At 66.7% G+C, this 27,295-nt stretch overlaps 4 protein-coding genes across 6 annotated transcripts; 3 read left to right on the forward strand and 1 right to left on the reverse strand.

The window, feature by feature from the left end:
* Positions 1 to 106: 106 nt before the first annotated feature.
* SLC30A3 (solute carrier family 30 member 3) lies at positions 107 to 5,011 on the reverse strand. The gene is made up of 8 exons (XM_075750188.1): positions 4,853 to 5,011; positions 3,127 to 3,299; positions 2,904 to 3,050; positions 2,675 to 2,828; positions 1,959 to 2,163; positions 1,686 to 1,791; positions 1,190 to 1,324; positions 107 to 1,072 (listed from the first exon to the last, which is right to left on the reverse strand). Exons 1-8 carry the CDS (start codon positions 4,933 to 4,935, stop codon positions 927 to 929), a joined length of 1,149 nt encoding a protein of 382 aa, XP_075606303.1. The 5' UTR covers positions 4,936 to 5,011; the 3' UTR covers positions 107 to 926.
* Positions 5,012 to 6,988: 1,977 nt separating this feature from the next.
* On the forward strand, positions 6,989 to 19,179 carry LOC104638503 (uridine-cytidine kinase-like 1). Of its 3 annotated transcripts, none has more exons than XM_075750189.1 (14): positions 6,989 to 7,302; positions 7,516 to 7,622; positions 7,717 to 7,887; positions 8,399 to 8,524; positions 8,788 to 8,977; positions 9,096 to 9,157; positions 9,690 to 9,706; positions 10,628 to 10,726; positions 16,865 to 16,958; positions 17,053 to 17,115; positions 17,366 to 17,488; positions 17,566 to 17,673; positions 17,759 to 17,915; positions 18,074 to 19,179. In XM_075750189.1, the coding sequence occupies exons 1-14, from the start codon at positions 7,053 to 7,055 to the stop codon at positions 18,145 to 18,147; spliced, it is 1,641 nt and encodes a 546-aa protein (XP_075606304.1). In that variant the 5' UTR covers positions 6,989 to 7,052; the 3' UTR covers positions 18,148 to 19,179. The 3 variants fall into 3 exon arrangements, with proteins under 3 accessions (XP_075606304.1, XP_075606305.1, XP_075606306.1); XM_075750190.1 differs by having other exon boundaries at positions 8,399 to 8,470; XM_075750191.1 differs by lacking the exon at positions 8,399 to 8,524.
* A 916-nt stretch (positions 19,180 to 20,095) lies between these two features.
* DNAJC5G (DnaJ heat shock protein family (Hsp40) member C5 gamma) lies at positions 20,096 to 22,288 on the forward strand. The gene is made up of 4 exons (XM_075750192.1): positions 20,096 to 20,355; positions 20,508 to 20,721; positions 20,835 to 20,988; positions 21,572 to 22,288. Exons 1-4 carry the CDS (start codon positions 20,243 to 20,245, stop codon positions 21,652 to 21,654), a joined length of 564 nt encoding a protein of 187 aa, XP_075606307.1. The 5' UTR covers positions 20,096 to 20,242; the 3' UTR covers positions 21,655 to 22,288.
* A 1,356-nt stretch (positions 22,289 to 23,644) lies between these two features.
* Positions 23,645 to 26,914, forward strand: TRIM54 (tripartite motif containing 54). Its single transcript, XM_075750193.1, has 10 exons — positions 23,645 to 23,915; positions 24,194 to 24,366; positions 24,559 to 24,730; positions 24,814 to 24,909; positions 25,022 to 25,255; positions 25,524 to 25,546; positions 25,689 to 25,813; positions 26,116 to 26,217; positions 26,514 to 26,552; positions 26,780 to 26,914. Exons 1-10 carry the CDS (start codon positions 23,748 to 23,750, stop codon positions 26,788 to 26,790), a joined length of 1,143 nt encoding a protein of 380 aa, XP_075606308.1. The 5' UTR covers positions 23,645 to 23,747; the 3' UTR covers positions 26,791 to 26,914.
* Positions 26,915 to 27,295: the final 381 nt, after the last annotated feature.

Here is a 27,295-nt window from a genome sequence, read left to right on the forward strand (position 1 = left end):
TGGTTGTGGTGCTGGCTGGGCCCTGGGGCAGGCACTGCGGCTTGGGGGGGTTGGGGCTGTCCCCCCTCCCCACTCCCCTCCTGGCTGCCCCCATCGCTGCTGCTGCTGCTCTCCAAGAAGTTTATTGGCGGCTGCGGGCTCTGCCATTGCCCGCTGGACTCCTTGCACAAAGAGACGGACAGACGGACACTCCACAGGCACGACAGACACGGGCTCAGCGGTGGGAATGGGTCAGGCCAAGGCGTGGGCTGGGCGGCGGGGAGCAAGGCCAAGGAAGCCAGCGCTCGGGGCTGAGCTGGAGGCTCTGGCTGCCCTGTCTCCCTGCACCCAGGTGGGCGCAGCAGCCCCCCCGCAGCCCAGGCAGCAGCGGGCCCACGGGGGGTGGGGGTGCAGCCCCTGTGGCCATGGGGGCACGGGAGTGTTGGGGGCTGGGGTGGGTCTGGGCTCCCCTCCACCCCAGAACGTCCCCTCCACCCCAGAACGTCCCCTCCCTTCCCTTCCCTGGGCCCTTTGGCAGCTGCAGCGTCTCCCTCCTCTCCCCTCTTCTGTGGGGGACAACAGGGCTCCCTGGGGGGATGCAGTGGGGCAGGGTCCCCCTGCTTTGGGGCTGGTGCCTGGGGCTGTGGCAGGCCCGGTCACCTACCGGCACAGCTGGGGGTGGAGGTTCCTGGGGAGCCCCTGTGCTGCCCCGGCCAGGCTGCGTGTGGTACACACGCACACCCCCCACCCCCGCCAGGACCCTGCACACTCGGGGGCTCTGTCCCACCCCAGGGCTCCGCAGCAGCAGGGTGGGTGCGGTGCAGGGACAGGAGCCCAAGCACTGCCTCCCCCCCACCCTGTGCTGCACCCCGTGCTCCGGGGGCAGCTCCCGCTCGCTTGTGGAGTGGGGGGCCAGGCCTGACCCAGGTCTGCAGTGGGTGAGGGTCTCAGGCCTGGGGGTCCTGGCAGTGCTGGCAGGCTGCCATCTCTTCCCGGTATCGCTCCACCTGCACGGTGCATGAGGAAAAGCCAAATTTGCTCTGCAGCTGGGTGATGGCTTCCCGCAGCACAGTCTCGGGGTCGGCGCTGGTGTCTGGGGACAGTAGGGCAGCATGGCTCAGCTCTGGTGCATGGGCAGCCGGTGAGCCCCCCCACCTCGATCGTGCCCTGGGGGCTGTGTGAGCTGGCTGGGCCACACACGGGCACTCACCGACAGCCACGTGCACTGACACCGCGTGCTGGCTCAGCGTCAGGGCCCAGAGGTGCAGGTCATGGGCGCCCTTCACCCCGCTAACCCCCAGCAGCACCTCCTTCACCGCGTCGAACTCGATGCCCGGTGGTGCCCCTGCCAGCAACGCTTGGTCACAGAGGGACTGGCCCCCATGAGGGTCAGGGCTTGTGGTGGGAGCAGCTGGAGGTGGGCGCTTCCCCAGGCTGTGACCAGGCTGGGGACGGTGGCTCCAGGGTGAGGCAGCCGCTCACCATGGGCCGTTTGCCTGGGGCGGAGAGGATGGACGGGCTGGGGGGGCTCAGGGGGGCGGGGAAGGACAGGGGGTGGGCTGGGTTGTGCCTGGGTGAGCAGAGGTTGTCAGGGGGTGAGCTGCCACGTGGGGAAGGGGCTGTGGCAGCTGCACCCCCACGGAGCTCCTGCACCCCCACCAGTCCCCCAGACCCGTGGTCCCACACCCTCCTTGCCCGCTGCAAACCTTCCATGAGGACTCTGAAGACATCCTTGAGGATGGTGAAGGTGGAGCCAAGGACGAAGACCGAGAAGAAGAGGGTGCTGATGGGGTCTGCGATCTTGCACTGGGGCTGCAGAGAGCAGGGGCTGTGTGAGGCTGCGGGGCTGCAGGCGGCAGAGCCGAGCTGGGCACCATGATGGGGGGGGGGGGGGGCAGGACCCTGGTGCCCCACAGCACCCTGCGTGGGGCTGAGGCAGTCATTCCCCTGGGTGCCGGAGGGGAGTCCAGCCCAGGCACCTTGAAGTAGATGATGGTGGCAGCCACGAGGACACCGACGCTCTGCAGCAGGTCACCCACCACGTGGACAAAGGCTGCACGGACGCTGGTGCTGCCGGGCAGGGGGGCATGGCTGGGCCCGCAGCCCCCAGCGCTCTCCAGCTGCTCGTAGCCCCCTGTGCCGTGGCCGTGGCTGGCGGGGGACTGGTGCAGGATGTAGGCCATGCTGGGGAGAGCAGGGCTGGCTCAGCGCTGCGCCAGGCAGGGCATGGGGGCCTCGGTGGCCCTGCCTGGACCTGCTCGCGGGCAGCGGTGTGCAGGCAAAGGGAGAACGGGCAGGCACACCCAGGCCCCAGGAGAGTGGAGAGGTGTGGGGCAGAGTCCCACTGTGGGGCAGGGCTGGAGGCAGAGCACTGCAGGGAGGGGTGTGGGGCCAGGACAGGGATTCAGGGCTGGGGCACGTGCCAGGGCTCAGGCTGGGCATGGGGGCAGGGACGTGGGGGGTGCTGTTTGGGGGGGCCAGGGGATGTACGTACACGGGGTAGGAGCCGGGAGCATATGGGGGACAGGGAATAGGGGGAGGCAGTACCTGGGGACATGAGGGCTGGGGGTCTTGCGGCACCAGGGGCACACATGGGGCAGGGGCATTGGAGGGGTGGCCAGGGCTCAGGCTGGGGGTGTACGGGGGGATGCAGGGCCAGGGCACGCGGGTGCATACAGCCCTGCATGGGACGTACACCAGGTTGACGCCGACGGCGCTGGCGGATGTGGCCAGCATGGCTCGTGCCTCGATCTCGTAGTTGTTGCTGATGATGCGGGCAGCCGCCAGGTAGACGAGGGCCCCGGTCACGACCCAGATAGAGAGGACGGAGGCCAGCGCGCCCAGCGTCTCTGTGGGATGGGAGCTGTCAGTGCCCGCCCTGGCTGTGGGGCTCCTGTCGAGCCGTGCCCGCCCCCCGGGCTCACCCGAGCGGTGCCAGCCGAAGCTCATGGTCTTGGTGGGCGGGCGGGTGGAGACCCAGAGGGAGAAGAGGCTGACGGACATGCTGCCCACATCCGTCAGCAGGTGGGCTGCGTCTGTCATGATGGCCAGGCTGTGTGCCAGGTACCCTCCTGCGGGCGCAGAGCAGCTGGCACCTTGTCCCCTGGCAGCCCCCCATCGCCGTGCCCATCCCCGTCCCGCCGTTACCTATCACCTCCCCGACCATGAAGACGCAGCAGACGGTGCAGGCGACGCTCAGCTGGCGGCGGGCCTGGAGCCTCCCTGGACCGGGGCTGGGGGCGAGGGGGCTGCAGCAGCAGCGGGGAGCCAGAGCCAGGGGAGCCGGCGGTGCCAGGGCGTCCTGTGAGCCTGCAAACAGACTGGGGGCGAGGGTCACTGCAGCCGCCCCGGCTCCCGGTGCCCCCGCCCAGCACCCCCAGGGCTCCCGGTAGCCGGGCGGCTGCAGAACACCGGGCACATGGCAGCCCCTCTCCCGGCACCGGCCCGGCCCGTGTGACACCCGCGGGGATGTTCGGGTGCCGGGGCCGGTCCCGGGGGGACCGCACCGTTTGCCTGCCCGACCCCCGCCGCCCCCGGCCCCGCCGCCGGTACCAAAGCCGTCGGCTGCGCCCCCGCCCGGGCCCGCCGGCAGGTCCCGCTGCCGCACCGGGCTCCGCGGCCGGGCCGTCGGTGGGGCACCGGCAGGGTGCGGGGGAGCCGGGACGGGCAGCCACGGCGGCGGGAGGCGGCGCGGGGTCCCGGCGGGGCCGGGGCGATGCTCGGGGAACGGTCCGGCCCCGCACGGGCGGAGCTGCCCGCCTCAGCCCGGCTGCGCGGCGGGGCCGGGGGATGCCCGGGGCCGGGAGCCGTTCGGGACCGCGGGGCCCGTGCCCGTCCCGGCGCAGGAAGGTGCCCGCGGCGGAGGTGCCGGTCCCGGTGGGACCGAGGTGTCGCGTCTGGGGCCGGGCTGCTGGACGGGGCGCCGGGGCGGGGGGCGGGCGGGGGCCGGTGCCGGGGCTCAGGGCGCTGGTGCGGGGGACACCAGCGCGGGAGAGGGGATGGACAGCGTGCCGGTGCGGGGAAGCGATGGATGGACGGTGCCGGTGCGGGGAGGTGACGTTCGGGCGCCGGTACCAGCCGGACGGACACCCGAGGGGGGGAGCGGGGCTGGCGCACGGGTGGGGGTGCTGGTTCCGCTCGAATGGAGGTGCCGGTACCCGGGAAGGGGATGGGTCCCGGTGCCCGAGGGTGAGGGTGCCGGTGTGGGCTGGAAGGAGGTGCCGGTGCACGGACGGCCAGGGCTGGTTCGGGGTCTGCGGAGGTGCTGATGTCCGTGACGGATGAATGAAGGCGCGGGGGCCGGGGGAGGTGTGTGGACGTGCCGGGGGGTGCCGGTGTCGGGGGGGTGGGGGGCGTGGGAGCTGGGCAGTGCCGGACGTGCCAGGGCCTTGCGGGTCCGGGGAGGGGAGCTGGAGCTGCCGGGGGGTGCCGGCGGGTGCGGGTGCCGGGGAGGATGGGGGAGCCGGGGGCGATAGAGATGCCGAGGGTGATGGGGGAGCCAGTGCCGGCAGTGCGGGTGCGGGGGGATCGAGGGTTGCAGATGCAGGGGATGATGGAGATGGGGGCGCTAGGGGTTGCCGGGGGCACTGGGAGGTGGCGCTAGCAGGGGCCGATGGTGTTCCGGGGGTGGCGGTGCCGGGGGTGCCAAGGGTGCCGGAGGTGCCGGGGTGATGGGGGTGATGGAGGTGCCGGGGTTGATGGAGGTGCCGGTGATGGAGGTGCTGGGGGTACCGGGGCGAGGAGGGTGCCAGGGTGCCGGTGATGGAGGTGCTGGTGCCGGGGTGAGGTGCCGGGGGTGCCAGGGTGCAGCCGGTCCCGGGGGTGATGGAGGTGCCGGGGCGATGGGGTGACGGCGCCGGGGTGCCGGCGGTACCTCTTGAGGCGCAGGCTGCCGTCGGCGCGGCCGCCCCGCGGGCTGACCAGGCGGGCGCTCTCGGTGCCGGTCGGGGGCTCCATGCCGGGGGCGAGCAGCACCGCGGGCACCGGCGCCGGGACCGCCGCGGCCCCGCCCCCTGCCGCGGCCCCGCCCCCTGCCGCGGCCCCGCCCCCTGCCGCGGCCCCGCCCCCACAGGCCCGCGGACCGGGGCTGGAGCCCCGCCCCCGGCCCCGCCCCCTCCCGGGCCCCACGCAGGACCGCGGCGGGGCCGGTGGCGCCGGGAGGGGCCGGTACCCCCGGGCTCCCCGCTCTGCCCCGGAGGACCCCCGGCAGCGCGGCCCTTCCCCGGCGCAGAGGGGTCCCTGGGGGGGCGGCCGGGGCTGGCCCGGCCCGCGGCCCCACCGAGACACCGGCCAAGGGCACCGGGGAGGGGGCGTGGGGGGGTGACCCCGCGGGTGCAGCCGAGACTGCGTGGGGCCGCAGGGCGCTGTGCCGGAGCCGCTCGGCCCCAACGAGGCCCGGGGGAGGCGCTGGGCAGCGGCGGCAGCTCTGGCGGGACCGTGCCGGGTGCCCCGCTTCACTTGTACGGGGGGAGCTGACGGGGGGGGAGGCTGGTCGGTATGGGGGGGGCTGCTTGGATAAGAGGAGGCTGTTGGGGTACAGGGGGGGCTGCTTGGGTATGTGGGAACTGTTCGTGTAAGGGGGGCTGCTTTCGTGTGGGGGTGCTTTGGGTATGGGGGGACCGCTGAGGCATGGAGGGGGCAGTTTGGCTACCGCAGGACCTCGCCTCTGTCCCCGGGAAGGGGATGGCACAACTGTTCCCGGGAACCTGCCTAAGCACGTGAAGGACAAGGAAGCCATCAGGAGAAGTCAGCACGGCTTTGGCGAGGGGAGGTGGTGCCTGACCAGCCTGATGGCCTGTGGTGGAGTGATGGGGCTGGTAGGCAAGGGGAGCGCGGTGGACATGGTCTGCCCGGGCTTCAGGAAGGCATTTGGCACTGTCTCCCATAAGATCCTCCTGGAGATGCCGTTGAAGTGTGGGCTGGATGGTGCGTTGAAAACTGGCTGCACGGCCAGGCCCAGAGGGTCGCAGAGGCGCAAGGTCTGGGCGGAGGCCAGTAACGACCAGCATACCCCGGGGGTCAACACTGGGTCCAGTCCCGTTTAACGTTAATGATCTGGAGGACGGGGCAGAGCGTACAAGTTTGCAGATGACACTGAGCTGGGAGGAGGAGCCGTACGCCAGACAGTTGTGCTGCTCCGTGGTGCAGAGGGTCTGGGCAGGCTGGAGAAATGGGCTGACAGGAACCTCACGGAGTCCAGCAAGGGAAATGCAAATCCTGCCCCTGGGGAGGAACAACCCCGGCACCAGCACAGGCTGGTGGCCACCCGGCCGGGGAGCGGCTGGGCAGAGGAGGCCCCGGGGGTCCTGGTGGGCACCAAGTTGACCACGAGCCAGCAACGTGCACTTGCAGCAAAGGTGGCAAGTGGCATCCTGGGCTGCTTTAGGCAAAGCGTTGCCAGCCAAGGGAGGGGATGATCCTGCCCCTCTGCTCAGCGCTGGTGAACCCACCCCACTGGGAGTGCTGGGCCCAGTGCCGGGCTCCCCAGTCCACGAGGGACACAGACAGACTGGAGAGAGTCCAGCGAGGGGCCACCGAGATGCCAAAGGCCTGGAGCATCTCTGCTGTGGGGAAAGGCTGAGGGAGCTGGGACGGCTCAGCCTGGAGCAGAGCAGCTCAGGGGGATGGAATCCATGTCTGGCAGCGCCTGCGGGGAGGGGATGAAGCAGAGGAGCCAGGCTCTTCCAGCGGTGCCCAGGGACGGGACCGGGGGCCACAGGCACACGCTGGAGCCGGGAGGGTCCCCCTGAACCCCGGGTGGGCTCGCCGTCCCTGGGGACTCTGAGCAGCGGCTCCGGTGGCCCGGGCGGAGCGGAGGGGGGGGCTGGGCCCCGCTGGGGTCACCCCGGTCCGTAGGTGTTGGGCACGGGGCCGCGAAAGGGGCAGTGCCGGGGAGGGGGCTGTCCGGGCGGGCGGCCCACGGGAGACCCCCGGCGGCCCGAGGGGCGGCTGCGCGCGGCACGGGGCTCGCGTGGGGCGGGGCGGAGCCGCGGGGGCCGCCGGGAGCCGCGTGCGGCCGTGGGCCCGTCCCGGCAGCCCCCGCGGCCCGTCCCGGCCCGTGGCGGCGCGGGGAGATGGCGGCGGCGGGCGCGGAGGAGCGGTGGGGCGCGGCGGGCTCCGAGCGCGGCCCCGGCCCCGGCCCCGGCCCGCTGGGCTCGCTGCTGAGCCGGCTGCCGCTGGCGCCGTCCCCGCGGCGGCGGACCGCCAGCCAGTGCAAGCCGGAGCCGCCGCTGCTGCGCACCAGCAAGCGGACCATCTACACGGCCGGGCGGCCGCCCTGGTACAGCGAGACCGGCGCGCCCGTGGACGAGGCCTTCGTCATCGGTGAGCGGCGGGGCGGGGACGGGCCCGGGCTGCGCGAGGGACGGGGCTGGCGTCGGGACCGGGACCGGGCTGGAGCTGGGACCGGGGAAGGGGATGGAGCTGGGCCCTGAGCCGCGGCCGGGGAAGGGATGGCACTGGGGTGGAGCCGGGATGGCGCTGACGGGGCCGGGGCCGGGGCCGCCGCGGTGCCCCCGCCCGCCCGCCCGCCCGCAGGCCTGTGCGGCGGCAGCGCCTCGGGCAAGACGACGGTGGCGACGCGGATCATAGAGGCGCTGGACGTGCCCTGGGTTGTGCTGCTCTCCATGGACTCCTTCTACAAGGTGAGGGCCGGGGCCCGGGGGGGCCGGCACGGCGCTGAGCGCTGACGGGGTCCCGGGGGTCCGGCACGGCGCCGAGCGGTGATGGTGCCCGCAGGTGCTGGACGAGGGGCAGCAGGCGCTGGCAGCCCGCAGCGACTACAACTTCGACCACCCTGACGCCTTTGACTTCGAGCTGCTCGTCAGCGTCCTCCGCAAGCTCAAGAAGGGCAAGAGCGTGAAGGTGCCGGTCTACGACTTCACCACGCACAGCCGCCGCCGCGAGTGGGTGGGTGCCGCAGGACAGGCGGGCCGGGTGCTGGGGGGAGAACCCCCGGGAAGGGGGGGATGCCGGCAGGGGCAGGGAGCGTGGGGGCTGTGGGGCCTGGGAAGGCAAAGGGAGGGAGGGGCCGGGGCCATCCGGTGTGAGAGAGTCACTCTGGGGGGACTGGGGGTGTAGGGGCAGGGAGGGAGCACGGAGACATGGAGGGAAACGGGCCGGTGCAGAGCACGAAGGAGTGCGGGGAGGACAGGGGCCGAGGGGGAGGCGATGGGCAGGGGTTTGGGTTCTGGACCAAAGCTTGGGGTTCTGGGTCAGTGCAGGGCTGGGGTATCGAGTGCAGGGGTGAGAAAAAAGGCCCTTAAAGGTTGGGCGATGCAGGATGGTTATGGGGAGTCCCACCCATGGGTGATGAGAGCCTGGCGTGGGTCAGGGGTTGAGGTGCTGTCTGTGCCGAGTGTTGGCATTGCCGCAGTGTGCGTGAGGGGGGCAGGACGAGCACGGCTCTTTCTGCCCGCAGAAAACGGTGTACGGGGCCAACGTCATTGTGTTTGAAGGGATACTGGCTTTTGCGAACAAGGAGTTGCTGAAGGTATCGCTGCCTGATGCGGCTGGTGGCCCGTCTTGGTGCGTGGCGTGGGAGGAGGTGTGTGGTGCTGTGCTGTGGGTGGGATGGGCGCTGTCCTGGGCCAGCCCTGGGTAATGCTGGGGCAGGGCGATGGCTGGGGGGCTGCGGAGGGAGAGATCACCCACCGCTTGCCGGCAGAGCACTTCTGAGTCAGAGGCTTCAGGGGAGGCAGTGCTGGATGCCAGGGGCGGGGGCAGACCTGGCTGGGCCGTGGGCAAGGGGAACGAGGCAGGTCTGACGGGGGGCTGGATAGGGGGTGCTCACCCCTCCCAGTTTTCCAGCTCCTGGACATGAAAGTGTTTGTGGACACGGACTCTGACATCCGGCTGGTGCGGCGGCTCCAACGCGACATCATGGAACGTGGGCGTGACATCGTGGGTGTCATCAAGCAATACAACAAGTTTGTGAAGCCAGCCTTCGAGCAGTACATCGAGCCCACCGTGCAGGTCGCAGACATCGTGGTGCCCAGGGGTGAGACTGTGCCCTGTTTGCCAGCCCAGACCCGAGCATCGGGAGCGGGTGTCCTGTGGGCCCTGGGGTGGGGTTGGGTCAGCGTGCATCTGACCTGGCCTCTTCGTTCCCCTGTCAGGTGGGGAGAACTTTGTGGCCCTGGACCTCATCGTGCAGCACGTGCACAGCCAGCTGGAGAAGGTGAGGTGTGGGCTGACTGATCGCCGCTAGCGCGGGTGAGGAGGAGGAGGAGGCGGCCTCCACACGCAGAGCCGGGGATGTGGCTGCTGGCAGCCCTGTGCTCCTGGAGCACCTGGAGGCTGTTGGTGTTGCCTGTCTCTTTACAAAAGGTCTCCCCAGTCTCTTGGGGCAGACTGTGCTGTGACACGGGGGCTGGGGAAGTGGAGCTGGGGCTGGGCACGACGCCCGCCCCAGCAGTGACACCTAGCACTTGCGGTCTGACCTGGCCTCGTTTGCCTGCTGCCCCCCTCGGTCGCAGTCAGCTCCTGGTGATCTCGGCTGTCTCCCCACCTTGCTCGCCCCTGGCTGCGCCTTGGCAGCCCGCCCTTGCCTCCCGGCTATGCCCAGCATGGTTTTCCTGCTCTTGGTACAGCCCCAGGAGAAAGGGTGGGAGCCGGACCAGGGCTGGCCGGTGGCTGTGCCTGGCTGGTGCACTGACCGGTGTCCTTTCTTTCCCCTTTGCCATGCTGGATCACTCTGCTCTACCACCCAGCGCGAGATCACTGTCAGGTACGTGGGGATCCTGCCAGCTGCAGAGGGGCCAGTTCCTGGGCTGGGAGTGGAGGGCTGCCAGCACCCCGAATCACCCAGAATCACAGAACATTAGGTGTTGGAAGGGACCTCTGGAGATCGTCTAGTCCAACCCCCTTGCTAGAGCAGCATCACCTCGAGCGGGTTGCACAGGATCGTGTCCAGGCGGGTTTTGAATCTCTCCAGAGAAGGAGACTCCACAACCTCTCTGGGCAGCCTGTCCCAGGGCTCGGTCACCCTCAGAGTGAACAAGTTTTTCCTCATATTCAGATGGAACTTCCTGTGTTCCTGCTCTTCTCCATGTCCTGCCTCTTCTCTCTCTGTGCTGGCCAAAGCTTTGCTGAGATGCCTGAGCGTAGCTGCTCTTCCTCGGCTGCTGAGGTGGCCGCCCTCCGTGCAGCTTCTTGGGGGTTGTCTCGCTGTGGTTGTGTGGCTGTCTCCATGTGCTGTTCCTGTCCCTTTCTGGAGCATGATTCCTGCCCTGAGTGTTGGATTGCTCCAGGCTGCTCCCTCGGGGAGAAGTGTCTTGGCCAGTCCTCCCTATTCTCTGGGACCTCACGTAGTCAGTCTCAATGGGACAGTCCTCGTACCCCAGAGCAACCCGGGCAGCCCTGTCCCAGGGTACGTAGCAAGGTCTTGCCTGTGCAGAACTACTGCTCCCGTTCCCCAGGTGCTGGCAGAGGCTGCTGACAGCTGGATTTGTGGTCAGGGGAGGCTTGCTTTGGGATCTCGTACGTGGTACCAGACCTGGGGCTTTCCTGTGGACCAGGGTGGGAAGGCCAAACACTTTCTGGTGCTCTGGGAGGAGTCTTCCTTCAGTCAGGGACCATGTCCCACTCTGCGGTGGCTCTGTGTGTGTGTGCGTGCCGTACAGCTCTGATCACTGCTTCCTTGTTGCAGGGCAGCTCTGGCTTCTGCCCACCAAGGGCAGCCCCTGCCGAAGACGCTGAGCGTCCTGGAGAACACGCCGCAGGTGCGAGGCATGCACACCATCATCAGGTAGGTCCCTGCCTCCTTGGGGATTTCCATCTCACAGAAGGGCTCTTCTGTAGGATCACACTAGAAAACCTGGTGTGAGTTTTCCCTCGTCTGCCTTTAAGGCTTCGGACGTAGGTGTTTTCTCAGAGCAAAACTGCTGAACAGAGCTGACTCCAGCCTACAGACACTTTTTTGGCAACAAGACCTTGGCACATCCGCCCTGGAGTGACTTTTGAGCCGCGGGCAGGCTTTCCTCACGATGAGAGGAGCCTCGTTAGCTCTTTCCTAGCTGGAGCACAGGCCTGGTAGCTGGTGGCACAGGCATGGGGTGAGGTGCCCTTGCTGCACTCAGTTTTAGAGCCAGCTTACAGGTGGGATCTAGGCTGATGCTTCCATGACTTTGCTGCTCACCTCACCTTTTCATTCCCCACAGATGCTCTCTTTTTTCCAGGTGACAATAGTGTTAGTGTAGGGTCAAGAGCTGAATCCCGTGGGACCAGTCCCTTGCTACTGTGGTTGTTTCTGTCGCTGGGTTGTAAAACAGAAAGGGGATGCTGACCTCAGCAGGGCTCTTCTCCTGCGCCTGCTCACGTGGTGGCTGGCTACCAGTGCTCACGAGTTGGTTTGGAGAGCGTAACCTCATGACCACACACAGGCTGCGCGCCTCCTTGTAGGAGGGAAGGTGTTCCTTCTCCAGGCTCGTCCCTGTTGAAGCGCAGGCTCCAAGGGCAGTTCGCAGCAGTGAACAGGCCGGCGATGTGCCTCGCCGGGTGATACAGCACCGGGCAGAGACCTGTGTTGGTGCCTGAAGCCCACGTGTCTCAGCCCTAGGCTGTAGACTTCTAGTAGTTCTGAGCTCAGGTCCAGCTAAGGGAAGTTCAGAGCAGATATGACCCTGTCCCTGCAGCATCTTCTTGCGCCGGTGCTCTGGTAGTGGCTTCTTCGCGGCCTGAGCCGATTTCTCTAGCTTGTCTGCCATCTGTGTGCTCAGTGGCAGATGAGGGAGGAAGGGAGATGCTGGGTGAACAGCACCTCCAGAGGCTGAACGTTGTTTGCTTGCGAGCTGCTGCTCCTGTCTTCCTCCTTGAAGTCCGCGTCCTTTTGCCTTGCCTTGCCAGGAATGACCTGTTGTGACTCCGCCTTTATGCCACAAGTGTCTAATAACCTTAATCTGCTTAGACTTAGGAGTTTGTTCAGCTGTGCTGGGGAGGAGGGGATCAAACCCGTGCAGGCTGTGGCTGGAGCCCGGCTGCGCTGCTGATCTGGAGTTACCGAGGCGGCGCTGTGCTTCTGGAGCTGGCCGGTGCGAGCGGCAGGGCTGCGGGAGGGCGGACTTTGGCTCTTCCAGATGGTAAATGAAAAATACCACATTTATGAGGGGCGTTGACTTGGCCTGTCAGCCACCCCCTCAAATCTGCAGCCCAAGAAAGCAAGGAAAGCTGAGGCAGTGCTGTTACTAAGATCTCTAAGCTGAGGAGCTCTTCTGGTAAGAAGTTCCTGTATTCAGCAACAGCAAGGCAGCTTGTATTTCTGGTGCTTGTAGGTGATACTTGGCAGCGCTCATTTGCTTCTGCGTGACTTCGGCACGGTGTGGAATTGTTAATGTTCCTCACATGCGACCGTCTGGAGTTCCCTCTGCTCCAGAGGCGCTGCTCCCTGCCTGCTGGTGTTCTCCTGGGCTCCCTGGAGCGGTCCAGACTGACCTGTGGGGATCGAATGTGTGCCTTTTGCCAAGCTTCCTGCACCTCAGTGCGTGAAGTTACTGGGTCTTGGCAAATCTGATCTCTCGTCTTCGTTCCGGCTGCCGCAGTGCTGCCAGCCCCATTCCGCAGTGACGGCCCTTGCGTGGTGCTGGTGCTCCCACCAGTGCTGCCTTTCAGAGTGCCTTGGCACACCAAACCTGACATCTGTGGGTGCACTAGAGGGCTGTGAACCGGGTTTTCCTTCCAGCCTCCCTTTTTCCATCCTGCCTTTCCCAGTGCAGCTCCCTTGGAGACAGCCTGTTGATCTTGGTTTGCCAGGCTGCTGCCGGCCAATGTTGTTTCCCTGTTGTTCAACACTGGAGGCTTTTGTGTGCTCCAGCCTTCTGTCTCCGAGGGCTCTCCTGGAAGATGCTTTTGTGGCAGCAGATGAGCATCTTGCTGAGTATAGTCATGGCAAATTCAGGCTTGGCATCCCGTGGTTTCCAGAGCGATTTTCTGTTATTGTGGAGAGGCAGAAACTGAAAAAAATAGTCCTGCAGTAGAGTAGGTGAATTATTTTTATTCACGATCGGACTGAGGATGGGCAGTGTAATAAGGGTATGGGTCATATCTTTGTCAGCGACATGGACAGCGGGATTGAGTGCACCCTCAGCAAGTTTGCCAACAAAACCATGCTATGTGGTGGGTTGACACGCTGGAGGGAAGGGATGCCACCAAAGCATCCCGGTCTCTCTCTGCTGCAGGAGAACAGCATTTCCTTTCATCTGCTTGCATCTTGGTACCCATGTGCTCATGGAAAGGCTCCGGGACTTCCCTGCAGCACAGCCAGTGAGCGGCATGGGTCACCTGTCTCTCTTAGCAAATTTGCTCTGGCCTAAGCCTTTGGACTTTGTGCTCTGGCAGGACACGTCATCCTGTGCTGGAGCCGCCCTTGAGAAGCGTGTGGCTGTTGGTGCTTCAGTGAGGGGCAGAGTGAGGGAGGAATAACCCCAAGCACCAGTACAGGTTGGGGGTGACCTGCTGGGAAGCAGCTCTGTGGAGAAGGGCCTGGACGTCCTGGTGGACAACAAGCTCTCCATGACCAGCAGTGTGCCCTCGTGGCCAAGGCGGCCAACGGTGTCCTGGGGTGCAGGGAGAAGAGCGTGGCCAGCAGGTCGAGGGAGGTTCTCCTCCCCCTCTGCTCTGCCCTGGTGAGGCCACATCTGGAGTTGTGTGTCCAGTGCTGGGCTCCCCAGTTCCAGACAGACTGGGAACTACTGGGGAGAGTCCAGCGGAGGGCTGCGAGGATGAGGAGGGGCCTGGAGCATCTCTGGTGTGAGGAAAGGCTGAGAGAGCTGGGGCTGGTTAGCCTGGAGAAGAGAAGGCTGAGAGGGGATCTGATCAATGCTTATAAATATCTACAGGGTGGGCCAGACTCTTCTCAGTGGTGCCCAGTGACAGGACAAGGGGCAACAGGCACAAACTGGAACACGGGAAGTTCCACCTGAGCATGACGAAAAACTTCTTCCCTCTGCGGGTGACCGAGCCCTGGGACAGGCTGCCCAGAGAGGTTGTGGAGTCTCCTTCTCTGGAGAGATTCCAAACCCACCTGGACACGATCCTGTGCAACCTGCTCTGGGTGATCCTGCTCTAGCAGGGGGGTTGGACTAGATGATCTCCAGAGGTCCCTTCTAACCCCTGCCACTCTGGAATTCTGTGCTCCTTATGTGCTGGGAAGTTGCCAGCACCAGAAAAGGTGGTTCACACATGAGACCTGTCCGTGCTCCAGTTTCCCAGGGCCTGACTGTGATGGCTGGCTTTCCGCCACAGACGCTGCTGTTTGAGCTAAGCCAACGCCGTGTTCAGGCTCCCAGCCAGCTGCTTGCTGGTCCCTGTCACCACACGGTGCTTTCCTGCCATCTCCTGCTGAGAGTGCCAAGGAAGATCAAGGTCCTCGGGAGCTGCTGGCTGCAGCCCTGCTGTGCCCAGCTCCGGAGTCCCGGCATACGGGCTGTGCACGCTGCCCGTGGGCAGCACCTGGGGCAGTGTGTGCATCGACAGCGGTTGCTTGTACCCTGGGCGAGGAGGCGTTTCTTGGTTGTCTTCGCCCCTGCGTGAAGAGGGAGGCATGCTCAGGCCTTCGTGGCACTGGGACCGAGGGTGCTCCTCCATCTCCGGGGCGCCTTGCAGAGACTGCAGAGGAACCCGCCTCTGGGGCAGCACTGACAGGCCTGTCCCACCCACGTCAGGGGCTGGCTGGGGTGGCCGACTGCTCCCCATCTGTGGCACAGCGGCCACGGGGGTGACGGGACCGGCGCGGGGCTTGTCAGGGGCAGCTGGCTGTGAGAGACTGCCTGTGGAGGCAAGGCTGCTGCCGGGCTCGTGTGCCTGGAGCTCGGGTGGTGCTGGGGGCTTCCAAAGCAGCCGTGGGTGAGCGTGTGGGTGAAGCCCACCCGTGGGGGAGCGTGCGTGCCGACAGCCCACGCTGAAGAGCTGTAGGCAGGGCACCTGTTTCTTCCAGACCAGAGCTGATTTTTCCAAGTTCCTCTGGGAGTGCCTTGCTGTCCCCAGGCTTGTTGGAAATGTCCGTGTTAGTCGGGTTGTCTGGTCACTGCAGGGCTCTCAGGCGCCAGCTGCCTAGGTCTGCCTGCAAAAATATCTCAGGATAGTAGAGACCATTTATCCGTCTCCTGAGTGCTGTTAGCTGGGCTGTCTGTCATCGTGGCGAGATGTGAGAAGTGGCAGATGATGTCCTAAAACACAGAGTAAAAATATTCACTATCCTTCTGCCTCTTCTGGACTGTTGCCAGTTCCACCTCTTCCATCAGAGAACTGGCAAATGTCTGTAGGGTTCCTTTGTTCCTTACGTTCTCCAGAAAATGTATGGTATAGCCAGGCTGCGCTGCTTTACGCACGGGTCACAGAAGAGAAATCAGATTTCAGCTGCCTCTTGTTTACCACAGTCCTCAGTGTCAGCCTGCCTCTTGGTTTTTGTTCAGCCAGGGAGCAAGAAGCTTGGTCTCGATGGTTCTCCAGTGAAATGGCACTTTCATTACAACCTGCTGCTTATTCTTCTGCCAAAGCAGCCACAGACTGCGAGGAGTATAGCGGGACATGGGTGGATTCTTTATGGTCACGTTTTAAACGGCAAGCAAATCTCAGAATCTCCTCCTTTTCCTGCTGGGTGACCTCTTGCTGGAGGTGCTTTGCCTTCAGGCACTTGATACTGAGGGTGCTGGTGGAGGAGCTGCTCTGCCCTCCTGAAAACACCCCTCCGAGTAACGTGGGACTGGGACAGTCCTGCCTGTCACCAAACGAAGTGCCGTACATGCTCGTGTGACCGGGTGTGTCGTAGGAAGCACGAGGTTTCGTGCAGCCATTTCTTTTGTGCCATGAACGAGTTAGAGTACAACGCGCGTGTGTGCTGATGGTCAGAACGCTCCCAATAAGAAAAGCCAACCTCTTTCCCCCTCTGCCCCTGGGATCAGCTCGCGTGCACATACAGCTGGCTTTGCTCCTTCTGAGGGAGAAGGGGAGGTTTCCTGTGAAGTACAGTCCCATTGTGGTTTTATTCTGTTTTCTGTTTATTTTATTTCTTGCTGCCCTCAGCGCTTCAGTGTTGTGATGAGATAACACCAGGTATTTCAGAATCTGCCTGCTTCCTGGCAGTAGTTTATCTCTAACTTGGTAAATAAACAGAGAGGAGTTGAGAACATGTCAGATGGTGTCAGGTAACCCAGCTGCTCTTGGCCGTGGTGCGGTCTGGTCTCTCCCGCGTTGCAGTGCTCCCGGAGCCGGCTGTCCTGCCGTGCAATGGTCCGTCCAGGGTGTGCTCACGTTCCGCCTTGTGCTCCCCTGGCACCGCCTGTGCAAAACGCTTACCACTTGCTCCTGAGTTTCTGTTGCCCCAAGAACCGATGGTGCTGCTGCTCTCGCCCCCTGTTTTTCCCCTGGCTCTTTCCATGTAGTCACCAGTTGTGTCCTAAACCTCCGGCCCTGCAAATCTTCCAGCAGAGGTTCAGTGGCGATTAGAGGTCGTGTTGGAGCAAGTAGTGCTGCGCCTCTGTGCTTGCTTCTCAGGCACCTGCCTCATCTCTGGTCAGGGTCACGGTGTACGTCTACACACTTACCCCTCCTTTTTGCAGTTGGCTTTATTCACTCTGCTAGTCTAGCGAGCCCACCCTGACTCTGAACTGTCCCCTGCGTCCTGAACAGGACTGAGCAGCATCGCGTGGCATCATTTCGCTCTGTCCGATCGGTATGATCTGCTGCAGGCTGTGTGTGCCCCTTCCAGGGGAACTGAATGGGTTTCTTGACCATGTGGTCCTTTCCAGACAACACCCAGGTCTTCGGCAAGCCCTGAAACATCAATGCTCTTGCTCCCCAAGAGCTTCCAGGTTCCCACAGGCTGCTCTCTGTTCGTGCAGGCTGGAGCAGGGACTCTGCTCATATCACAGGATCTCTGCTCCCTCCACAGGAACAAGGACACAACCAGGGACGAATTCATCTTCTACTCCAAGCGCCTGATGAGGCTCTTGATTGAACATGCCCTCTCCTTCCTGCCGCTAAAGGTGAGCGACCGCTCCTCAGGTGCCATGTTTCCCCCTCCCTGAGCCCCCGGGCACCCGGCATCGTCCACACTCCCTCCTCCTCCCCTCTCTGCAGTCAGTCACTGTGGAGACACCGCAGGGGACGACGTACGAAGGGAAGCGGTTCCACAGGCAGAGGGTGAGACGTTGTCCCGGCCCCTTTCTTCCCACAAGCGCACGGCTGCCCCGTTTCAGGTCGGCACGGGGTGGGAAAACCTGCTGTCTCACGGGGTCCATCCCCGTGCAGACGAGCTGCTCGGCGAGGCTTGTTCCCCCCTCCCGCAGTGCAGGGGTGACTGCTGTCAGGCCTTGCTGGAGCCTCAGGAGCTCGCCGGAGCGGCTGCTTCCCCTGCACAGCACCAGGCAGACGTGTCCTGTCCCTTCCCCAGATCACTGGCGTGTCCATCCTGCGAGCAGGGGAGACCATGGAGCAGGCCCTCACTGCTGTGTGCAAGGACATCCGCCTGGGCAAGATCCTGATCCAGACCAACCACGACACGGGGGAGCCCGAGGTGAGCCCTCCCCGCTGCCCCGGCACAGAGCCCCCCGGCGCCGCGGGATGGGTGACCACGTCTCCTTCCCTCCTCAGCTCCACTACCTGCGCCTTCCCAAGGAGATCAGCGAGGACTACGTCATCCTCATGGACAGCACCGTGTCCACCGGAGCCGCGGCCATGATGGCAGTTCGTGTCCTGCTGGTAGGGGACAGGGATGGGGGACGGGGGGTGGGCGCGTGCAGCCCTCCTGGCGCTGGCCGGGCTCTCACAGCTCTACGTGCCGCAGGATCACGACGTCCAGGAGGACAGGATCTTCCTGCTGTCGCTGCTGATGGCAGAGATGGGGGTGCATTCCGTGGCCTACGCCTTTCCCCGCGTCCGCATCATCACCACCGCTGTGGACAAGAGGATCAACGAGGAGTTCCACATCATCCCGGGCATCGGTGAGGGCAGACGAGGGTGTGGCGAGCCACACGGGCCAGGTCCTGAGCCCCAGCAGCCCGGTGGGGTGCCCCGTGGCCCTGCTGAAGGAGCCCTGGGGAGGGGGGATTGCGATGGGGCCAGTGCTGCTGTCACCTCACTCTGTCCCCTCGTCCTTCAGGTAACTTTGGGGACAGATACTTCGGCACTGATGGCCCCTCTGCCTGGTGTGAGAGCGACGACATGGACTGCTGAGCTGGCTGGCCACGGGGCCACCAGCCGAGCTGGCCATGGGGCCGGCCCCCCGCCTCTGCCCCCAGGAGGGGCTCCGAGCTGCCAGCCTCTTCCCACCCGCCTGCAGCACGGCCCGGCCACCCCCCGGGACGAGCCCCTCGCCGTGAGCCCCTCGCTGCCAGCCTCTCCCCAGGAGCAGCCCCTTGCAGGGTCCATCCTCCCACCAGGGAGGGAGGGAGGGAGCGATGGCATCTCCTGCAGCGTGGGGGGACACGGGGTGTTCCTCACCCCCCGAGACCTGCCTCCATGCCCCCAGCCAGCTGTGTGTGCGGGAGGGAGGGGTGGTCTCCCCGCAGCCTGTGCCCCAGGGGCCGGTCCCCCTCTGCCCTGGAGAGGAGGGGGACGGGGTCTGCTTCCCTCGAGGCTCCTCGGGTGCCGGGCAGGCTCCCTTGCTGGCATCTGTATTTATTTGTATTTATTTTGAGCAGCTGCCCACCCGGCTCTCTGGGGGGCAGGCTGGCTACTTGAAAACCATCAGGGATTGGGGAATCTCCTCAAGGGACCACCTTGTCCCCACCGACCTGACACTCCATCCCTGCCCTGGCCCCAGCCAGGCCCCCCCACGGGCTCTGGCCTGGCCGGCGGCACCAGGAGGGCAGGGGCTGCCTTTGGCCGAGCCAGCAGGAGCGTTGGATGTTCAAACACTCTCCCGCTGCCATCCCAGCCCCTGGGCAGCTGGGGTTGTCCAGTGCTGGGGGGGACCAGCCCAGCCCGCGCCCCCCCAGCATCCCAGGGGCGGTGAGGGTGGCCGGCTGTGCCACGGGGCCGTGGTCTGCCCAGCCACCGCTGCCCTTGTTGCTCAGGTTCTTCTTTGAAAGGGCAGCAGCGGCCTCGCTCCGGAGCAGGGCCTGGCTGCCCGGGGGTCCGGGACCTGGTCTGTGTCCCCCCCTTGCTGGCTGAAGAGGCTCCGCTGTGCCCCCAGCCCCGGGCCGCTGCCCCCTCCCTGCTGCCCTGGCTGCCTTCATTTTGTACCCCAATAAAGGAGCAGCATGACCCCCGGCCCCCGCCTGCTGCCTGGCGCTGGGCGCGCAGGGACGATGCCCCCCACGGGGGTGTCGCCGTGCGCCAGGGGGTGTGATGGGATGTCACCGCATACTGGGGGTGCTGGGGTGGGCAAGAGGGGTGTCACCCTGCGTGGGGGGTGCGTGATGAGGGTGTCGCTGTGTGGGGGGGTATGTGATAGGGGTGTCACCACGTACCGGGGGTGCCAGGGTGGGCGCTGGGGGTGTCGCTGTGTGTGGGGTGTGATGAGGGTGTGTGATGGGGGTGTCATGGTGTGATGGGGGTGTGTGTGATGGGGGTGTCATGGTGTGATGGGGGTGTGATGGTGTGTGGGGTGTGATGAGGGTGTGTGATGGGGGGGGTCACGGTGTGATGGGGGTGTGATGGTGTGTGGGGTGTGATGGGGGTGTGTGATCGGGTGCCCCCGTGTGTGCGGGGTGTGATGGGGGTGTCACGGTGTGATGGGTGTGTCATGGTGTGATTGGGGTGTGTGATGGGGGTGTCACGGTGTGATGGGGGTGTCACGGTGTGATGGGGGTGTGTGATGGGGTGTCACGGTGTGATGGGGGTGTCACGGTGTGATGTGGGTGTGTGATGGGGTGTCACGGTGTGATGGGGGTGTCACGGTGTGATGTGGGTGTGTGATGGGGTGTCACGGTGTGATGGGTGTGTCATGGTGTGATTGGGGTGTGTGATGGGGTGTCACGGTGTGATGTGGGTGTGTGATGGGGTGTCACGGTGTGATGGGGGTGTGTGATGGGGGTGTGTGATGGGGTGTCACGGGGGGGTGTGACAGGGGTGCCGCCGCCCCCGGGGGTGCGTGGCCGCCGCCGTGCCGGGGGGGGGGGTGCCGGGTCCCGGCCGTGGGACGCGCAGAGGCCGCTCGGGGCGGCGGGTCCGGCGCCTGCGCAGAGCGAGGGCGGGCGCGGGCGGAAGCGGCGGCGGGCGCGGGGCAGGGCCGGGCCGGGGCGGTCGGTGCCGCCGTCCCCCGCCGTCCGTCCCCCGCCGTCCGTCCCCCGCCGTCCCCCTCCGCTGGCCGCGGGGCGCGGGCGCCATGGCGGAGCCCGGGCGGCCGCAGCGGAAGCTGTCCCGGGTCGGGGAGAGCCTCTACCGCGTCCTGGGCCTGCAGAAGGGCAGCTCCCCCGAGGAGATCAAGAAGGCCTACCGGTACGGCGGGGCACGGACCGGGGGGGGGGCGGGGGAGCGGGGCTTGGCCCGGGGAAGAGACGTGTGCGGGGACCGGCCGGGGGGGCGAGGCCGGGGGGTGGCCAGGCGTGCGGGGCCCGTCCCGGTGCCGTCCTACCCGCCGTGCCCCGCAGGAAGCTGGCCCTCAAGTACCACCCGGACAAGAACCCCGATGACCCGGCGGCGGCCGAGCGCTTCAAGGAGATCAACAGTGCCCACGCCACGCTGAGCGACGAGGACAAGCGCCGCCTCTACGACCAGTACGGCTCCCTGGGCCTCTACGTGGCCGAGCAGTTCGGCGACGATGCCGTCAGGCACTACTTCCTCATGTCCAAGTGGTGGTTCCAGGTGAGCCCTGCCCCGCCGTGGCGGCCCTGCCCGGCCCAACCTCCGCACGGGGCATTGCCGGGGCTGCCGGGGTTCGGGAGGGCTCACGGTGGCCGCCGTCTCCTCCCCTGCAGGCCCTGGCTCTGTGCTGCGGCGCGCTCACCTGCTGCTGCTGCTGCTGTTGCTGCTTCTTCTGCTGCGGGACGTGCTGCCCGCCGAAGGAGGATGAGTCCTACAAGTACGTCGACCCCAAGGACCTGGAGGCACAGATGTGCGCAGAGGACAGCGGTGAGTCGGGCTGTCTGTGTCTGTCTTGAGCCCCAGCGGCTTTGTCTTGTGTGGGGCTCTGGGGGAGCTCCCCGTGTCTCCTCTCGCGTGGGGGATGGAGCTCTGGCTTGAGGCTCAGATCAGACTTAGCTGCAGCTCTTGCTGAACTGCCGCCCTTGGTGTTTCCTGTCCGGACCTGGGCTGCTGACAGTGGTGGAGGGAACCACCACACAGGCCATGGTGGTGCCTTCTCCTTCCTTGTTTTTCCTGGACAAGGGCTCCCTGAAGCCCCTGCAAGGGTCTGCGGCCAAAGGACACTTGGGCTCATGCCCTCTAGGCCACGGAGTGTGGGGAGAGCAGCATGCTCCAGGCTGGCTTCATTCCCTGGGCACTGGCCGCAGTGCTGTCTCTGAGGACTGCCACTGGGTCACTTTTGCGGGTTCCCGCGGGGTGAGGGGCACTGCTGCGTGGCTGAGCGCTGGCTAGAGGTCTGGGAGCCTTGGTCTGTGGGAGCCTTCGTGAAGGTGTTTGGATGCCCCAGATACCTGCTCACCAGCACCACGGGACGGGGCTGAGCTGCTGATCTGCACCTCTTCTTTTCCAGATCCACAGATACCTGTTGTGGCACAGCCCCCGCCTGCCAGCGCAGAGCCCTTGCCGGCTGCCAGCACCAGGGCCGATGCCTGAAGCTGGCCTCAGTCCTGCCGGCTCCCCCCAGGACTCTGGGCAGGGATCTTCCTGTGGGACTTACTTTCCAGGACCCCGCTCACACTACCCGGGGTGGCTTTTCAGCCTCAGGGTGAATAGAATCTCAGGTTAATTTGGCCAGCATCAATGCAGAGGCTCTTCTGCCCCTGCTCGAGCTCCAGGGCGATGTCCCTGTGTCCCAGCACTGGTGGTGGCGGAGGCGGCCTGGAGCCCGTGCTGCTGCGCCCCATCCCCAGTGCCTCGCCTGCTGCTGTGCCCCTGCCCGGCAGCCGCGGGTGGAGACCTCTCCAGGCCAGGCTCCGTAGCTTACGAGGGGTAGCTGAGCGTGTCCGAGACCGTTAGCACTGTAACCTCTGGGGCTGGGCTGAGCCCGCTACCTGCCCTCACGAGGACCCTCCTGATGGGTGCTGGGTGCCAAACACTGCTTGTGGGGTTGGGGTGCCACCTTCTGTACCCCCTTCCTCTCTGCCCTGCCATGTCCTCGGGGCACTGGCTGTACCCCACGCTTGCTGCTGCTGGCAGGCTCCCTGCAGGGCTGGGCCCGGTACAGGCACTTTCCTTGGGTTTGTATAGGATTTATGGGCACCATTAAAGGACGACAGGAGGGGAGCACGTTTCTGTGTGGTCTTGGTCTCGTCAGGGGCTGCGCGAACACTCTGCGCCTCTGCCTGGCTCTGCCCTGTGTTGGGGAGGCTGTGGGTCCCACAGAGGGAGTGGGCCGAGCAGGGTAGGGGGGCTGTGGGTGCTGGGGGGTGGGGCTGAGCAGGGTGCGGAGTAGGTGGGTCATGTCCCAAGAGCTGCTCAAGGTGCTTTCTCGCAGGGGTGAATGTCACTCTGTCTCCTGTCACCTTCTTGGGACAGCTCTGTGTCCCCCACCCAGCGCTGGCTCCCACGGGGCTGTGCTTTTCCCCTCCTCGCTGCTGTGGTGCGCAGGGCAGCAGCAGCCTGGCCGTGCGCCCTGGTCCTGCTGGGGCATCTGTAGGGACCATCCCCATTTCTCCATGGTGTGCTGTGCCATCCCTGTCTCCCTGCGGCCCCGTGGGAGATGGCTGCCCTGGGCAGGAGCAGCGGTGCTGTGGTGGTACGGCTCGGGCCGGCCCTGCCAGGAGCAGCTCCCCTGGCCCTGGGGCTCTCTGCACTGCGCGTGCTGGCTGGTGGCTCGGTGCGTGGGTCCTGCCGTGCCGCCGCGGAGCCCTGCTCCCCACTCCGGCAGGGCTGCCAGGCTGCTACTCCTGCCCTGCTCCCTGGGGAGCTGTGGCCCTGCTCAGGTGCTGCCCCATCCCGGGGGGTAGAGGGCAAGGGGACGCTGCAAGCCCTTGGCTTTCCCTCCCACTCCTCCCCGGCAGCAGCCGCTGCCCACAGCTGCACAGGCTCTGTCTCACCCCCTAAATATAGCCGGAGTGTCAGGGCGAGCGGTGGGACAGGGATGTTCCTGGCACCGGCCCTCCTGGGCGCCCTTCCACGCTGCTGTTCGGGGGCGCTGGCAGTGGCCAGGGTCCGTGGGGCCTGGGGGACCCCGGCCTGTTCCCAGCCCCGCTGCCTGCAGGGGGGAGCCCGCACCTCCCAGTGAGAGCCCGGCAGCTCTGCCCTGCCCGGGCCCTGCTCCCGCCGGCCTGCCCCAGACCCCCGGGTCTGGTGGGACGGGGCCCCTCGTCCCTCCCGGGCAGGAGACGGTGGGGGAGCCCTGTGGAGCCCCCGGGGAGCAGCGCTGCTCGTCCGGGGGGGGGGAGCGGGGCTCTGCCCGGGCCGAGTGCTCAGGGCTGCGGTGGGACGGGCACGTTGGGGAGGTCTGCCGGGGGGGGGGTGGTGTGCGGGGGGGGTGAGCCGGTCGGTCCCGGTGGGTCACCCGGTCCCCGCGGTCCAGCCGGGCCGGTGGGGCCCCGCCGCGGCGCCGTGACTCAGTGTCACCCGACCCCGCCGACAGCTGCGGCGGCCCCGGCGGGGCGGGGGCGGCTAAAATTAGCGCCGTGCTCAGCGGGGCCGGGGCAGAGCGGGCACCGGGCGGCCGGAGCCGGAGCGGGGCCGTGGTTGGGCAGAGCCGGGCCGGGCCGGGCCGGGCCGGGACCGCGGCGATGAACTTCGCGGTGGGGCTGAAGCCGCTGCTGGCGGAGGCGCGGAGCATGGAGAGCCTGGAGAAACAGCTCATCTGCCCCATCTGCCTGGAGATGTTCACCAAGCCCGTGGTCATCCTGCCCTGCCAGCACAACCTCTGCCGCAAGTGCGCCAACGACGTCTTCCAGGTGCGCCCGGACCAGACCCCGACCGGCGGGGGGGGGGGGCTGGGGCCGGCCCCGGGTCCGGGACGAGCCGCCGGGACCCCCGGACGGGCCGCGCTCGGTGCCGCTCCCGGCCCGGTGGGACTGCCTGGTGGCGTCGGTGGGCGGGGGGGGCCGCGTCCGTGTCCGCGTCCGTGCCCGGGAGGGGCCGGGCCCCGCGGGGTCTCGCTCCCGGCGGCAGAGCCTGAGAGGGGGTGCGGGGGGTGCCGCGGCCGTGACCCGCCGCCCCGCCGCCCCCCCAGGCCTCCAACCCGCTGTGGCAGTCGCGGGGCTCCAGCGCGGTGCCGTCGGGCGGCCGGTTCCGGTGCCCGTCGTGCCGCCACGAGGTGGTGCTGGACCGGCACGGGGTGTACGGGCTGCAGCGGAACCTGCTGGTGGAGAACATCATCGACATCTACAAGCAGGAGTCGGCCAGGTGCGGGGAGCCCACGGGGACAGTGGGAAACCCACGGGGCAGCGAGCCCCCACGGCGGGGGGCCACAGGCGCAGGGCTGGGGGCGGGAGCCCGCCCAGAGCGCGGGGGATAACGGGGCCCACGCGGGGGCCGGGGGTGTCCCTGGGGACTGGGGCCCACCGGTGGGCAGCGGTGCCCGGCCCCTGCCCGCAGGCCCCTGCACGCCAAGGCCGAGCAGCACCTCATGTGCGAGGAGCACGAAGATGAGCGGATCAACATCTACTGCCTGCGCTGCGAGGCGCCCACCTGCTCCCTCTGCAAGGTCTTTGGGGCGCACAAGGACTGCGAGGTTGCGCCGCTGCCCGCCGTCTACCAGCGCCAGAAGGTCTGTGGCCCTGGAGGGGGGGGGTGAGCGGACCGGGGGCTGCCCGCCCAGCCAGCCCTCACGCCCGTCCTGTCCCCTCCCAGAGCGAGCTCAGCGACGGCATCGCCATGCTGGTGGCAGGGAACGACCGCATCCAGGCCATCATCTCCCAGATGGAGGAGATCTGCCGCACCATTGAGGTGGGGACCGGGGGCGGGGGTTGTCCCTGGATACCGTGTACAGCCCTGGGGCGATGCCAGCGGTGGGGATGTGGCAGGACCGGGGCAGCCCCTGAGCCTGGTGCTCCTGCAGGAGAACGGCCGGCGGCAGAAGCAGCACCTGGGGCTGCGCTTCGACTCGCTGTACAGCATCCTGGAGGAGCGGAAGAAGGAGCTGCTGCAGAGCATCGCGCGGGAGCAGGAGGCGAAGGTGCAGCGTGTGCGGGGCCTCATCCGCCAGTATGGCGACCACCTGGAGGCCTCCTCCAAGCTGGTGGAGTCGGCCATCCAGGCCATGGAGGAACCCCAGATGGCCGTGTACCTGCAGGTCTGTGTGGGTAGGGGCTGCGGGGGTGCAGGGGGCTGGGGCTGCCCCCAGCCGGTGCTGTGGAACTGGGAGGCCAGGTCCCTCCGGGGGGGCTGGGGCTGCCCTGCAGGGATGTGCAGGGGGATGTGGTCACCCCAAAGGATCTGGGGCTGCCCCTGGGGATATGCGGGGCTGGGGCTGTGGCGGGAGTGACATCTGGCTCCTGGGGTCCCAGGTCCCATTGCTCCAGGGAGACACTGACACACACCCCCCCCCCTTTCCTCCACAGCACTCCAAGGAGCTCCTGAAAAAGTGAGCGGGGATGGGGACACAGGGCTGGGGGCAGGGTGGGGGGCACGGTTGTGGCTGGGTCTGCTGGGCCATGGCTGGGGGCATGGGGGCCCCGTGGGTGTTGGACCCTGGCAGCTCCCGGGGGGGTCTGCCTGCCCTGCAGGATCACAGACATGTCCAAGGTGTCGATGAGCAGCCGCCCAGAGCCTGGCTACGAGAACATGGACCACTTCTCCATCAATGTGGACTATGTGGCAGAGATGCTGAGGACCATCGAGTTCCAGACAGGTGCCGGTGCCAGGACAAGTGCTGCTGGGCCTGGGGGGTGCATGGGACTGTCTGGGCCACCCAGCCCTTAGACAGGCAGAGCCGCCACCACCACCTCATGGCCTGCATGACGACGCGTCCCCTTGTGCATGGGAATGGGGATGCGTGGCTCCTCAGTGCTGCCCAGGGACCCTGCGGGGTCAGACCTGCCCCGTGTCCCCTCTGGCTCACGGGCTGCTGCATCCTGTGCCAGGACCAGGCTCCCAAGCTGCCCATGCTGCGGGGAAGGAGGGCCCCTGCTGACCTGTCCCCCTGTCCTGCAGAGCCGCTGGGTGAGGACGAGGCGGATGGACCTGGGGACGGCAGCGAGGCCACAGCAGATGAGGACCGGCTGGACAGCCTGGAGGCACCTGAAGCCATGGAGGGTGAGTCCCTGCTGTGCCATGCTGTGCCATGCCGTGCTGTGCCCTGCCGTGCCTGGCTGCTGTGCCCTGCCATGCCTGGCTGCTGTGCTTGGCCCCAGGGCTGCAGGGGACAGTTGGGGGCAGCGGGGCCCTGAGGGCTGGGGCTGCTGTGCCCGTGGAGTGGGGGTGTGTGTGTGCTGTGCCGTGACCAGCACTGTGTCTGTGTGGCGGTGCCGTGGCCCGCATGCTGCTGCACGGGTCCTGCAGCGTGCCAGGGCATCCCCGTCTCCAGCTTGTCACCTGCTTTCTCCCTGCAGATGTGGGGCTGAGGCAGAAGCCGGCAAGTTCTCCCCATGGTGAGACCCTTGCTGGGACTGAGGTGGGGGAGATGGGGATGGGGCCCCACCATGGGGATGGGGTGCCATGGGGCAGAGGAGGCACCTCCTGGGGACAGATGGGGGTGTGTGTGTGGTGTGTGTCGCACCTCGGGGACCCCCAGGCATTCCTGCCTCCCTGCCTGCAGAGGCCAGGGTGGGGGTCCCAGGGTCCCCACCACAGGTGCTGAGGCCATTTTCCCACACAGGTCAGCACTGAGCTGGTGCTGTGGGCAGCATCGGCACCAGCCGGCTCATCACTGACCCTGGCACCCCCAGCCCTGTTGCTGTAATTACCCGAATGCTGGAGCTGCCCCTCCCTGACATTAAACCGTGTGTGAGGATATCATCTCCTGTGTGGTGTGTGTGGGGCAGGGTGGGTGTGGGAGCTGCCCCCCCCCCCCCCAGCTCTGCACCAGCTCCACAGGGTCTGGTCTGGATGCAGCCCCAGCTCCACCACCCCAGCAGTGCCCCTGGCACCCCACACGAGGGGCCGCGTCCCTGGGGAGCCCCGGTGCAGCTTGGCTCCAGCAGCTCAGGGCCCTGCGAGTGGGGCTCTGCCCCCCTGCCTGCAGCCCCTGCCTAGGGAGCAGAAACTGCATCGCCGCCCCCCCCAGCCCCGTCAGCCCCCCCGCTGGGCCAGACGCCGTCTTGGCAGCACCGTCCCCTGGGTGCGCTGAGCAAACAGCGCTGGGATGAGCTGGCTGAGTACACAGCCGGGAGCG

This window comes from Balearica regulorum, chromosome 3, assembly GCF_011004875.1.
Source record: "Balearica regulorum gibbericeps isolate bBalReg1 chromosome 3, bBalReg1.pri, whole genome shotgun sequence".
NCBI classification, from domain to species: domain Eukaryota; kingdom Metazoa; phylum Chordata; class Aves; order Gruiformes; family Gruidae; genus Balearica; species Balearica regulorum.